This window comes from Microchirus variegatus (genome assembly GCF_963457635.1).
Source record: "Microchirus variegatus genome assembly, chromosome: 11".
Lineage (NCBI taxonomy): Eukaryota > Metazoa > Chordata > Actinopteri > Pleuronectiformes > Soleidae > Microchirus > Microchirus variegatus.
Genome location: NC_139812.1, coordinates 28,274,741 through 28,289,430, shown reverse-complemented (window position 1 = coordinate 28,289,430; position 14,690 = coordinate 28,274,741). Strand labels below are relative to the sequence as shown.

The window sequence follows — 14,690 nt, the reverse complement described above, 5'->3', positions numbered from 1 at the left end:
GCCGCGGTGTGTTCAGGGTCCGTTGTTGTTGCTGTTGCTGCGGCGGAGCCCGATCCCGACGGCGTCGGCGGCGCTCTGGCGACTCTGCAGCGTGTTCTCCACCATGTCCTTCCACTGATCGTCAGAGATCTCGCGCGCCCACGCCGGCACGCCCAGAGTCGGCAGCGCAATGGCCGCCATCGTCCTTTTCACCAGCTCCACGTGGTCTGCGGACGACAGGAAGTGATGTAATCACGAAGAGTATGTTGTGTGTGTGTGTGTGAAAACTTTATTGAAACAAAGACGGCGAACGGCACTCACCTGCGTCCATGGGGATGGACGCTCGACTCCTCAGAGCCGCCGCCCCCTCGGGGTCGTCCTCCTCGTCGCTGTCGGGAGGCGGAGCTTCAGGAAGGTGCAGGCCCATCACCTGACACACAGGTGAGACACAGGTCACATGACCACACTTCCTGTTTACTTTCAGATTATTGACCTGACAGTGAACGCAGCGTTTACTCACAAATACTTTCACTGGAGCAATTGCATCTCTAAAACGTAATACTGCAGTATACTACATGAAGTACTTATACCTGAACTGTAGTACTATAATATCTGTCTTAATATGTTGTATTGCAATATGTCATTCATATGCAGTATTTGTATCATCCGGAGGAGTTGCAGTATCAGTAGTACTGCAGTATCAGTCGTACTGCTCCATGTCACACAGTATTTGTAGTATTTACATGTAGTACTGCTGCTGTTTTTAGTCTGTGTAGTATCTGGATTATTTGTAGTACTATGGTATTGTAGTATAGTATATGTGGTATTGCTGTGTATTTGCAGTACACGAGTCTGTAGTATTAGTAGTGTATGTAGTATTTATACATCTATGGTATTGTAATATTTGTTGTACATGTAGTGTCTGGATGTGTAGTATTTTAGTACTGCAGTACCCGTCGTACTGCTCCATGTCACGCAGTATTTGTCGTAGTGATGTCGTATTTACATGTACATGTAGTACTGCTGCTGTTTGTAGTCTGTGTAGTATCTGGATTATTTGTAGTACTATGGTATTGTAGTATAGTATATGTGGTACTTATGTGTATTTGTAGTACACAAGTCTGTAGTATTAGTAGTGTATGTAGTATCTGTAGTACTAACGTTTCTCTTGTTCAGGTATATGTGTTTGTCATACATGTATATTTATACAACTATGGTATTGTAATATTTGTTGTACATGTAGTATCTGGAGTATGTGTAGTACTGCAGTATTACATGTAGTACTGCAGTAGGATGACTCACCTCGATCCTTTGCTGCACCTGCACCTGTTGAACATGTGATGGCTCCGCCTCCCTCTCCTGCTGCTCCTCCTCTTCTTCATCTAGCTCCGCCCCTCTGTCCTCATTGGCCGTGTCTCCTTCAGGTTCCTGGTTCAGAGGTTGGTAATAATACCCCCCACTGTTCTCCTCTTCCTCCCCCTCCTCCTCCTCACCCCCTCCCTCTCCCCCACTCCACGCGGCGCCCCCTGCTGGTGGCGGCGGCGTGGCTCCGTCAGCCGGACGCTCCTCCTCTCCCAGCTCGTCCTCGGAGCTCGGTAACACTCTCTCTGGTCCCATGGTGGCGCTGCACACTTCCATCCACGGATACACAGAGCCTGAGGGGGCGGAGTTTAAAATAGCGATTAAAACGAATACATTTACATAAATCTCAGTGAATTCAGAATCTGAATAAAGTTTAAAAATCACTTTTTTATATTTAGTACAGGTGAGGCGGCCATTTTGTGTCCTTGAGTTTCTACGGTTACCATGGAAACAAAGACCGGCTCCGCCCACAGAAACACCTGAGAACATGGACATCTATCTCCAGAGAGACTTGGACCTGGTCTACATAGAGACCTGGACTACACAGAGACCTGGACCGGGTCTACATAGAAACCTGGACCTGGACTAGACACAGAGACCTGGACCTGGACTACATAGAGACCTGGACTACACAGAGACCTGGACTACACAGAGACCTGGACCTGGTCTACATAGAGACCTGGACCTGGACTACACAGAGACCTGGACTACATAGAGACCTGATCTACACAGAGACCTGGACTACATAGAGACCTGGACTACATAGAGACCTGATCTACACAGAGACCTGGACTACATAGAGACCTGATCTACATAGAAACCTGGACCTGGACTAGACACAGAGACCTGGACCTGGACTACATAGAGACCTGGACTACACAGAGACCTGGACTACACAGAGACCTGGACCGGGTCTACATAGAAACCTGGACCTGGACTAGACACAGAGACCTGGACCTGGACTACATAGAGACCTGGACTACACAGAGACCTGGACTACACAGAGACCTGGACCTGGTCTACATAGAGACCTGGACCTGGACTACACAGAGACCTGGACTACATAGAGACCTGATCTACACAGAGACCTGGACTACATAGAGACCTGGACTACATAGAGACCTGATCTACACAGAGACCTGGACTACATAGAGACCTGATCTACACAGAGACCTGGACCTGGACTACACAGAGACCTGGACTACATAGAGACCTGATCTACACAGAGACCTGGACCTGGTCTACATAGAGACCTGGACCGGGTCTACACAGAGACCTGGACCTAGACTACACAGAGACCAGGACATAGTCTACACAGAAACCTGGACTACACAGAGACCTGGTCTACACAGAGACTTGGACCTGGACTACACAGAGACCTGGACCTGGACTACACAGAGACCTGTTCCTGGTCTACATAGAGACTTGGACTCCACATAAATCTGAACCGGAACTTCACAGAGACCTGAATGTGGACTAAACATAGATGTGGACCAAGTCTTCAAAGACAGCTGGACTAGGTCTCTGGATGTGGTTTTTAAATAGATCTGGACCTGGTTTAAAGCACAAAGGTCACTAAACACTGGCTAACAGCTAACAGCTAACATGCTAATACACTGACGTCTCCGCACGTCTGTCACTCACCTGTCCGCGCGCCACAGTCTGCGGGAAGGGATGAAAAGTGACGGTGACGCGGTGAACACCTGGAGCCGCTAACAGCTAACAGCTAGCTGATAACAGCTAACAGCTAGCGGCTGCTGCTATTCTCCGACACAGTAACAAAGGCGCGGGTGAGTGATGCGTTCACGGACTCACCAGTGACTCTGTCCCGCTGTCCCGCTGTCCCTCTGTCCCGCTGTCGCTGCTCGGAGCTCCGGGTGTTAGCTGTTAGCCGCTGCTAGCTGCGCTTGCAGCTACTGATCAGATACTTCCGGGTATGACGGGACGCCGCAACAAACCTACGTCACACGCTTTTTAAATAGTACAACTTTATTAACAACGTAGATGAAGAACAAAACAGGAAAAAGCAGCCGCTTTGGAATAACATTAAAATATGTTTATTTTGTTTGTTTTATCAACGTTCTCATGTGTCACGTGTCAACAGATTATAATTCAGATTAGATATGAAGAGAATAATCACATGAAACACTCTGAGCAGCAGGTGGCGCCAGAGGAAACTATTGTTTTTAAGAAATCTGATCAATAATCGATATCATTGACTGATCACTCTCTCCTTTTTAATTTCTCTCCATGACGTCACTCACCGAAGAGGATTTGGCGAGGCTTAGTGGCGCGTGACGTCACAGAAGCAGAGATCTTCTATAGATGAGGATGTGTCACTCTGCTTGTTTTACGGGAGAAAATAAAACTCATGTGGTAGAAGATGAACGGATGAATCAAACATGAATAAATATTTTATTTATTTATTATTATGTCGAGTAAAAAAAGTTACATTTATTCAAAGTCAGTGTTAATTAGTTTGATCTTATATTAATATTAAAACATTGTTGCAGGTGTAGGGGGACTGTGTGGTGTAGTACTCTTCTAACTCCAGAAGGTGGCAGTAATGCGACACCATGGATACAAGCTGCCGTTAAACCCCAGAGAGGAATAAGAATTATTGCAGGTTATTTAAATATGACGTCATTTTTATCGCCTTTATTATTACAACGTGAATGTTTTCCTTTTTTTTGCGGATTTTCGTTCGAACGCGTTATGACGTCACCGTTGGCCGTGTCGTCGCCGTGTTCGGTAAACGGCTCAGAGTGAGACCTCCTGTCTGCGTGTCCGCTCTGTGGGTCTCATAGTAACGGTCACCTGCAGAAACACACCGGGACTCACGAGCTCCGCGCGCCCGACACACGGACGCCTCAGCCCGGCCTCGGTCCTCCGACAAAACCTCATCGATAGAATCGATCGGTTCTGATGTCCATCGATTCAGAGGCGGCGCGTGCCCTGCGGCTACATCAGAGACACCGGAGCAGCGGGTGATGACGTCAGCCTGTGAGAGTACCGAGCCTCCGCGCGTGAGCTGATCGATCATTTATCAGGTTTGAGTCGATGTTAAAGGATCAGTTTATTTATCGTCGATACTTTTGATTGATCAATTTTTTTGTTTGTTGTTGTTTGTGTTTTTTCTGAAATGTATTTATATTTATGAAAAATGAATGAATCGCATTGATTATCAGTAAGTCCTGATCTATTGATCTCTGAGATCCTCGATCAATAACTAATTTCCTGTCTGTTTATTGTTTCATGTGTCGATCACACATCCATCATTTGTTCAGTGCAGTTCCACTTTTCCTCCATTAGAGGTCACAACATCTGCTTCCTGTTTCTGTCTCAGAGTCTGGTGCTCCCTGCTGTCCCAGGACTCCTAGAGGTTCAGAGGTCCTGAGACTCCTAGAGGTCTTGAGGTCCTGAGATCCTGATGTCCTGAAACTCCTAGAGGTTCAGAGGTCCTGAAACTCCCAGAGGTCCAGAGGTTCAGAGGTCCAGAGGTCCTGAGACTCCCAGAGGTCCAGAGGTTCAGAGACTCCCAGAGGTCTTGAGGTCCAGAGATCCTGAGGTCCTGAGACTCCCAGAGGTCCTGAGACTCCCAGAGGTTCAAAGGTCCTGAGACTCCCAGAGGTTCAGAGGTCCTGAGACTCCCAGAGGTCCTGAGATCCTGAGGTCCAGAGGTCCTGAGACTCCCAGAGGTCAAGAGGTTCAGAGGTCCTGAGACTCCCAGAGGTCCTGAGACTCCCAGAAGTCCAGAGGTCCTGAGACTCCCAGAGGTCCTGAGATTCTGAGGTCCTGAGACTCCCAGAGGTTCAGAGGTCCTGAGACTCCCAGAGGTCTTGAGGTCCTGAGATCCTGAGATCCTGAGATCCTGAGGTCCAGAGGTCCAGAGGTTCAGAGGTCCTGAGACTCCCAGAGGTCCTGAGACTCCCAGAGGTCCTGAGACTCCCAGAGGTCCAGAGGTCCTGAGACTCCCGGAGGTCCTGAGACTCCCGGAGGTCCTGAGACTCCCAGAGGTCCTGAGGTTCTGGGACTCCCAGAGGTCCTGAGGTCCTGAGACTCCCAGAGGTCCTGAGGTCCAGAGGTCCTGGGACTCCCAGCATCCAAGTGAACCCAGAGTCCTAACGCTCCCAGTGTCCGAGCACTTCCTGCAGTCCCAGGACTCCCAGAGTCCTACCGCCCCTGGTTTCCCGGTGAGGATGCTGCCTGCCTCCATCCAGATCACAGGGGAGATGCTGTCTGCGGCCGAGGTCCAGGACATCTGCGAGAGTCTGAAGGAGGACGGCGTGCGGCTGCTCTCGGTTCGCGGCTGTCAGCTTTCTGACCGCGACTTTGGACGCGTCTGCCGCAGCGTTGCAGAGTCGCACTCGCTCGCTCAGCTCAACCTGAACCTGGGCGTCGTGTCCTGCATCAACCGGACTCGTCAGCTGGCCGACGCCCTGAAGAACAACCGATCCCTGCAGACCCTGTTGTGAGTACTCCTGTAGCCTCTCTTCTCATTGGCTGTCAGTACCTGGACCACAGGTTGATTTTGTCTCTCCACCTCCAGTCTCCATGGCTGCCCCCTGCTGGACGCAGGTCTGGTGACCCTGAACGCGGCGCTGTCGACACACCCGGCTCTGGTGAGTCTGGACCTGGGAGACTGCATGCTAGGAGACGAGGCGTTGGCTCTCATCTGTGGGATGCTGCCCCCCGATGGAGCAAAATCAGGTAACGCTTCCCGTATGTTGGTCATGGCAACGACATGATATCTGAACATGCTAACATGTTACCATTCTGCGCAGGTCTCAGGGAGCTAACGCTAAGTGCTAACCCAGGAATCAGTTTCAAAGGTTGGTCTCGACTCAGCATCGCTGTGGCTCACAGTTCCCAGCTCAGAGTTCTCAACCTGGACTACAACCCGCTGGGTGAGAACACGGTTCTGATGATTCTGATGTTAAGCTAGGTCAGCCTAATCAAGACCGGACTAGTTTAGCTTAGCTTCATTCTAGGAAACGGGGTCAATAGCAATAAATTGGAAGAGCAGCAAGCTAGCTTATCTAACTTGTAGGAAAATATTAGACTAAAGATTGGTAGGAGAGAACCGCATGCTAACGTAGCTTAGCATAAAAACTACAAAAAGAGATAATAGTAGGCTATCATAGCATAGCATAAAGCAGTCGAGTGTAGCTTAGCACTGATGGTGGTGCTGGTTCTGTCTCTAGGCGACCAGATTGCTGGGATGTTGGCCGTTGCAGTGGCTTCCAGCAGAACCCTGGAGGTGTTGGACCTGGAAGGAACCGGACTGTCCAACCAGTCAGCACAGGTAGACCGATCCTCTCGCTCCTCCTGCTGTTTTTTGTTTGTCCAGTGGGAGGAGACACTGAGCCACGTCTGTCTCTACACAGGTCTTCCTGGACATGGTGGAGAACTTCCCGACCAGTCTGCGGGTTCTGGTTCTGGCGGAAAACAACATCAGTCCCGAGCTGCAGCAGCAGATCTGTGACCTGCTGTCTGAAGGGGAGGAGGACGACAGAGAAGCCCCGCCCCTCCGCACAGGCCCCGCCTCCAGGAGTGTCCTGGTGCCAATCAGAGACAAGTACCAACCAATCAGTGACAAGTACCAGCCCCCAACCTGGCTACCACACAGCAGTAAGGGCTGAACACTCCCCTGTCCCCATTCTGTCCTAAAAGACTGTCCTCTCTGTCCTCTAAAGTATGTCCTCTAAAGACTGTCCTCTAAAGTATGTCCTCTCAATCCTCCCTTAAAAGTCTGTCCTTTAAAAACTGTCCTCTAAAGACTGTCCTCTGAGGACATCGTCATAGGATTGTCCTCTAAAGTCTGTCCTCTGAAGACTGTCCTCTAAAGACTGTCCTCTAAAGACTGTCCTCTAAAGACTGTCCTCTAATGTCTGTCCTCTAAAGTCTGTCCTTTATAGTCTGTCCTCTAAAGACTGTCCTCTAAAGTCTGTCCTCTAAAGACTGTCCTCTAAAGACTATCCCCTGAAGTCTGTCTCCTAAGAACAACAGGGTAGCTTAGCTTAGCATGAAGACTGGGAACTGGGAAAAGACTGAGCTATCTTAGCTTAGCATAAAGACAGGGAACAGCGACAAGAGCAGGGTAGCTTAGCTTAGCATGAAGGCTGGAAACTGGGAAAAGACTGAGCTATCTTAGCTTAGCATAAAGACAGGGAACAGCGACAAGAGCAGGGTAGCTTAGCTTAGCATGAAGGCTGGAAACTGGGAAAAGACTGAGCTATCTTAGCTTAGCATAAAGACATGGAACAGCGTCAAGAGCAGGTTAGCTTAGCTTAGCTTAGCATAAAGAGGGGAGCTCTCTTTGCTAAAATCTCCATAAACATCACAGTGTGTTTGTTGTGTCTGGGTTAGGGTTTATGCTAAGCTAAGCTAAGCTAACAGCGACAGTGAGACCAGAGCAGACTCACATGTTTGTTTGTTTGTTTGTGGATTGGTGTAAACAACAAACACGGACCTCTAAACGTTGTTGTTGTTGTTCTTTGACTCTACAGACTCCGCCCCTCAGACACTCATGCTGACGTCATGTCTAGGTGAGAGCTTATTGGCTGAGACTGAGATGTGACCCCTCCTCCTCCTCACACAGCCACTCCCTCTTTTCCACAGAATTTAAATTTGATTGATTTTTATTTATTGCTTTATTTAAACGTGTCTCTTCACTGGTCACATGATCACGAGCAGCCAATCACGAGCTTCTGCACGGTTTGTTGTAGCACCTGAAAAAAAACCTCAACTCACAAGTGACTTAAGGACAGCTCTGCTGTTTGCTCAGGCCCCGCCCACAGGCCCCGCCCACAGGCCCCGCCCACATCCTTATCATCATAACAGCAGGTCAGCTGATTCATTACTCCTCGCAGGTGGGCGTGTCCTCACTGACATTCACCAATCGGAGGGTAATTAGAGCTGGTGGGCGGAGCCTGACCAGACGGCGTAGCCTGTGTCTGATGAATGTATCTTTGTTTGTTTGTTTGTCAATAAAACTGTTTACAACGAGTCACATGGTCACATGATCACAGACGATTCACTTTAATCAATAATCACAACGTCGGTGATGTCATCGCACCAGATGATGACATCGTGGTCGTCATAGTAACGTCCCAATCGGAGGCGTGGCCACATTAGTCCAGAAGGAAATGACATCACAGACGCCGATGATGTCACGGTTTCAGTGTTCATCACCAGCAGATGCATCATGGGAGAATCTCTCTCTACACGACCTCCGTGTTCAGTTTCTTCTTCTCTGGCTCGGCGGCGTTCAGGAAGCTGATTGGACGCTCCGCCTCGTCCCGCCGCGCTCGCCATCTTTTCTGCGCCGCTGTTGGCCGCGACCTCCAGCAGGGGGCGCGGCCGCAGTCCCGGCGGTGACCCTGCAGTATGACGGCGGCGGTCAGCGCCACGGCGGCCAGCGTCAGCGCCGCCAGCACCAGCACCGCCGCGAGCTCGGCGTCCGACAAACCGGAGGCGGCGGCGCGCTCGCTCACCGTCACCCTGAAGAGCCGGTCGTCGTGGCGACTGCCGTTACCGCTCGTCCTGTAGTTCTTCTCCGCTGTGGTCAGGTGGTGTCTGACTCCGCCTCCTCCTCCTCCCTCCCATCCGTCGTGGCGGTTGAGGGGCGTGTCACAGGTGGCGCCGGCGTATCCGGGCGCGCAGACGCAGTGGAATCCCCCGGCGCGGTCCAGGCAGCGGCCTCCGTTCAGACACGGCCGACTCACGCAGTCGTCCGTGTTGACGGTGCAGAAGCGTCCGGTGAAGCCGTCCGGACACGCGCACGAGAAGCGGTTCACGCCGTCCACGCAGGTGGCGCCGTTCCCGCACGGCGTCATGAGACAGTCGTCCACGTCGGTCTCGCAGCGCGGTCCCGCGAAGCCGGCCAGACAGCGACACGTCAGCGCCGCCGCGAAACCGTCGGCGTCTTCGCACAGGCCGCCATTTTTACACGGAGACCTGGAAACAAGGGAGGAAGAGACGTGAGGACGGGAACAGCGCCCCCTGTCTGTGCGCGTTTTCGCGGCAGAAGGACGTGGCCACACCTCCTCTGATGACACGGCCCCGCCCTCAGCTGACAGTGGCGTCCGTGGAAACCGTCGGGGCAGAGACAGGCGTACTCGCCGCTGTCCTCCGTCACGCAGGAAGCTCCGTTCTGACACGGACGCAGACGCGAGCACACGGACAAATCTGAGCGAACACAACAACGTTACACACACGGGGTCAGAGGTCAGATCAGAGGTCAGATCAGAGGTCAGATTAGAGGTCAGATTAGAGGTCATACCTTTGTCGCAGAAACGCCCCGCCCACCCCGCGTCACAGCTGCACTGCCACGGCTGTTGACACGAGCCATGGACGCATCCGGGCATCAGGACGCAGAGGTCACAGAGGTCACCGTCCCAACCAGGGTCACATCTGGAGACAGAGGGACACACACACTGTTAGGACAAACACACACACACAGATGTCACACACTCACACAAACTGTTAGGACACACACACAGATGACACGCACACACACACACAGATGTCACACACACACACACACTGTTAGGACACACACACACACAGATGTCACACACACACACAAACTGTTAGGACACACACACAGATGACATGCACACGCACACACAGATGTCACACACACACACAAACTGTTAGGACACACACACAGATGACACGCACACACACACACAGATGTCACACACACACACACACTCACACACACAATGTTAGGACACACACACACTGTTCGGACACACACTGATGTCTCACACACACATACACACGTTATACACACACACTGTTAGGACACACACACAGATGTCGCACACACACACACAGATGTCTCACACACACACACACACACACACACAGATGTTTCACACTCACACACACACACAGATGTCTCACACACACACACACAGATGTCTCACACACACACACACACACACAGATGTCTCACAAACACACACACAGATGTCACACACACACACACACAGATGTCTCACACACACACAGATGTCTCACGCACACACACACACACAGATGTCTCACACACAGATGTCTCACACACACACACACAGATGTCACACACACACACACACAGATGTCACACACTCACCGACACACTCCTGTCTCGTCACAGCGACTGTTGCTGACGTCACATCTACAGTCAGATTCTAAAAGAAGAAGAGAACACACACACACACACACGTCAGAATCCTGGTCCATGTTTTGTTTCTGTTGGACACACACATACACACGCACCCACGCACACAGACACACACACGCGCACACACACACACAGCTGTCTGGACACTTCAGTGTCTCTGGAGGGACATTAGCAGCAGACAGTCTGACCTTTGACCTCCAGCATCGCCGCGACACGTGGCCAGAGACAGACAGCTGTGAACGACACACACACACACACACACACACACACACACACACACCCTGACCTTTGACCTGTGACCTCGCTCGAGTGGCGTCTGAAATGAAGCCGGATTGTTTAAAGAAAACAAAAGATGAATCTCTTTGACTCAGGTGTCACATGACTGCAGGTGGGAGGAGCTAAATGCTAATCTTAGCACACTCAGGAGGGGGCGGAGTCACTGAGGAGGAGCGTTTGTTTATGATGGCGAGAATGAAATATCCACGTAAAAGAAACGCGAAACAATGGAGTTTATTCACGTAAATAACGACGACAAACGTCCTCATCAGTGTTTGATCCTGTGAGGAAAGAGGACCAACCTTCAGCTGAGCAGGGCGGAGCTACGAGGACGGCGAGGGCGGCGACGACGGCAACGCCCACAAACATGATGGAGGCTGAAGATTAAACGACCTGGAACAGAGAGGAGAGTCATGAGTCTGAATAAACTCCATTATCTGGAACCACATCCTCAAAGATCTGGACCAGAACCAGACCAGACCAGACCAGACCCAGACCCAGACCCAGACCCAGACCAGACCAGACCAGACCAGCAGGAGCCGCCTGTGTCACCACGGTGCAGTTTAGCTTCACTGAGGTCAAACTGACCTCAGATCTCAGTGAAACCTGATCAGCTGACGGATTCTGAGTCTTTGATGGAGGACGTTTGACGCGTCAGCACGTGTCCGTCATCCTCTCCTCCAGTCTGATTTGTGGGCGGAGCTTTTCACAACACAGGACCCTGCTAAGCTAAGCTAACCATTTCACCCAGCTTCTATATGGGTGAAAATATAAATAAACTCTTTTTTCAGTCCTTGTGCTAAGCTAGGCTCATAGTTTCCACCTACTTCAAGTCTGTGTGCTAAGCTAAGCTAAGCTAACTGTATCTATTTGCTTTCAGTCTTGTTAGTTCCCCTTCTTATTTCCCAGTGCTGCTAAGTTATATTATGCATATTTCCAGTCTGTGTTAAGCTAAGCTAACATTTTCTGCATATTTCCTGTCTGTTTTAAGCTAAGCTAACAGTTTCCCCAGGCTTCCAGTCTGTGTTAAGATCAGCTAACATTGTATGCATTTTTCCAGTCTCTTTTAAGCAAAGCTAACCCTTTCACCTGGCTGTGTTAAGCGAAGCTAACAATTTCTGCATGTTTCCAGTCTGTTTTAAGCCAATCTAACCGTTTCACCAGGCTGTGTTAAGCTAAGCTAACAGTTTCTCCAGGCATCCAGTCTGTGTTAAGCTCAGCTAACATGTACTACATGTTTCCAGTCTGTTTTAAGTTAAGCTAACCATTTCACCTGGCTGTGTTAAGCTAAGCTAACAACTTTTGCATGCTTCCAGTCTGTGTGCTAAGCTAAACCAAAGGTTTCTCTCAGTTTCCAGTCTGTGTGCTAAGCTATACTAAGCTAAGCCAAGCTAACAGTTTCACCAGGCTGTGTTAAGCTAAGCTAACAATGTGTGCATATGTTCAGTCTGTTTTAAGCTAAGCTAACCATTTCACCTGGCTGTGTTAAGCTAAGCTAACAACTTTTGCATGCTTCCAGTCTGTGTGCTAAGCTTAACCAAAGGTTTCCCTCAGTTTCCAGTCTGTGTGCTAAGCTATGCTAAGCTAAGCTAAGCTAACAGACTGTGAGCAGTCATGTGACCTGGCGTGTTTCCAGCTTCCTGTTTGTACCTGCTGGAGTTTGTGTTCACTCGCTCTGCGTCTGCAGGTTTCTGCTCGTCTTCTCGTGTCTCACGTCTCCATGTGGACACGTCTCCTGTCCTCGTCTCCTTCCTGTCCTCGTCTCCTTCCTGTCCTCGTCTCCTTCCTGTCCTCGTCTCCTGTCCTCGTCTCCTCTTCCTGCTTCCCTCTGTCCTCCTGATCTCGTTCTGCTGACAGACGACAGCACAAAACAACCTCCACGATCATTCTCCACATCTTACAGCGACGGACAGACAGGAACTGACATGCCTGGATTAGTGTGTGTGTGTGTGTGTGTGTGTGTGTGTGTGTGTGTGTGTGTGTGTGTGTGTGTGTGTGTGTGTGTGTGAAAGGATAGCAACAGGTGGCTAATTTATTGCTTTAACTTGTACCCATTCATACATACGCACACACACGTGTTTGCACAGCTCTCCTTGTTAGGACACGCGTTGACTTCCATTAAGTGAGACAGTCAGTCTAAACCAACACTTGACCTTTGACCTTAGCCTCAAACACAGAGGTCTGCCTTATTAAGACCAGGTCCCCGTGGATGAGGACTGACAGAAGAAGTCCTCAAGAGGCACCAAAAACCTGTACACACACACACACACACACACACTACTTACTAACCTGAACTATTACCAGTTAATAACCAACACTAACCTTTACCTTAACCTTAACCACAATCCTAAACTTAACCAGTTCCTCAGAACTGAGCTTCTGCCTCATTAGGACCAGGTTTTTGTCTCTATAAGGACGACTGGTCCTGACAAGGTCAGTGTTTATGACACACACACACACACTCTGACAAAGGTGTGTCATGTGACTCAGGTCTCACCACTTGGTGGCGCCCCAATCCGACCAAAACATATGTTTTAAACGCATATGTAGACAAATGTCTCGTACAGTTAGCTGCGTTGTTTACGCAAATTTAGCCATGTTGTTTTACGCACAGTTAGCTGCGTTGTTTACGCACAGTTAGCCGCGCTGTTTACGTAAGGTTAGCCATGTTGTTCACGCACAGTTAGCCGTGTTGTTTACGCAAAGTTAGCTGCTTTGTTTACGCAAAAAGTTAGCTGCTTTGTTTACGCAAAGTTAGCCGAGTTGTTTACTCTCCAGTCGTCATGGCCGACAAGAGCAAAATGAGGCGAAGGAAATATTGCGATCACTTTGCTACATTCAGTGAAAAAGTGTTCTCTGGAAAAAAAAAACCTAGCTAACACTCGTTACCATCTAATTCATGTGCTAAATAATCCCAAAAATCACACGATCATGTGACGACATTAGCTCCTCCTACAACAGCTAACACCACCTTTAGCCAGCTAGCTCAGCTACCTGCAAGTTAGCACAGTTGTTCTTAGCCAGTGTGTGTGTGTGTGTGTGTGTGTGTGTGTGTGTCCTATCTCCAGATTTGGACGTGCAGTGTGTCCCTGAGCTTTTATTTTGAAGGACTGGTATTTACAGACTTGTTCTTTACACACTGTTGAAATGTTTACGTTTACGACGTCACAGAAATGTTTGTGACATCACAGCGTCACACGAGTAAAACATAAATAAAATAAATTCAATCAAAATAAACAAACAATAATGATAGAAATAATGAATTATTGAAGTAAATGTAACAAAGTGTTTTCTTATTATTTAACCAGTGATTCTTCACAACAGTCTTTTGTTAAGTTTATAAAAAAGTAATTGACAATTAACTAAGAGTATATATAATATATGTATGTAGATATATATCTACATACATATATTATATATATTTAATGACACTCTTGTTGACTTTTCTGTGAAAAGTGAGAGAAAGTCTTTACCTTCAGCTTCTGCTGCTGCTTCTCTGTCGCTCTGATGTCGTCTGCTGCTGCTGCTCAATTTAAACACACACACACACTCAATCTCTACACGCACACACACACACACACACTCTCTCTCTACACACGCACACACCCACACACACACACACACACACACAGTTCAGTAGAGAATCATGTGTTGATTAAACTCATAAACACAGTCAGTCATTTTTCACACTGTCAACAACAGTGATGATGATGATGAAGATGATGATGATGATGATGAAGATGTCAAAGGTCACCATTATTTATGTCATACATTTAAAACAAACAAGAGCGAAAAATCAGAATAGGATCAGGAATGTGGATGAATGTGGATGAATTTTGATGAATGGATGAGTGGATGAATTTAATGAATGAGTGGATGAATGTGGATGAATGCTAAT

The 14,690-nt window shown here is 49.0% G+C and overlaps 3 protein-coding genes across 3 annotated transcripts; 1 reads left to right on the top strand and 2 right to left on the bottom strand.

The window, feature by feature from the left end:
- Positions 1-12: 12 nt before the first annotated feature.
- mea1 (male-enhanced antigen 1) lies at positions 13-3,258 on the bottom strand (the record flags this gene model as incomplete). Its single annotated transcript, XM_083897588.1, has 4 exons — positions 3,157-3,258; positions 1,282-1,634; positions 301-409; positions 13-206 (listed from the first exon to the last, which is right to left on the bottom strand). The coding sequence occupies exons 2-4, from the start codon at positions 1,615-1,617 to the stop codon at positions 13-15; spliced, it is 639 nt and encodes a 212-aa protein (XP_083753714.1). The 5' UTR covers positions 1,618-1,634; positions 3,157-3,258.
- Positions 3,259-5,540: 2,282 nt separating this feature from the next.
- Positions 5,541-7,921, top strand: lrrc73 (leucine rich repeat containing 73; the record flags this gene model as incomplete). The annotated part of the gene is made up of 6 exons (XM_083897587.1): positions 5,541-5,812; positions 5,891-6,051; positions 6,126-6,248; positions 6,546-6,646; positions 6,729-6,972; positions 7,851-7,921. 6 exons carry the CDS (start codon positions 5,541-5,543, stop codon positions 7,919-7,921), a joined length of 972 nt encoding a protein of 323 aa, XP_083753713.1.
- Positions 7,922-8,564: 643 nt separating this feature from the next.
- dlk2 (delta-like 2 homolog) lies at positions 8,565-10,720 on the bottom strand (the record flags this gene model as incomplete). Its single annotated transcript, XM_083897482.1, has 5 exons — positions 8,565-9,300; positions 9,387-9,531; positions 9,626-9,756; positions 10,466-10,523; positions 10,705-10,720. The coding sequence occupies 5 exons, from the start codon at positions 10,718-10,720 to the stop codon at positions 8,565-8,567; spliced, it is 1,086 nt and encodes a 361-aa protein (XP_083753608.1).
- Positions 10,721-14,690: the final 3,970 nt, after the last annotated feature.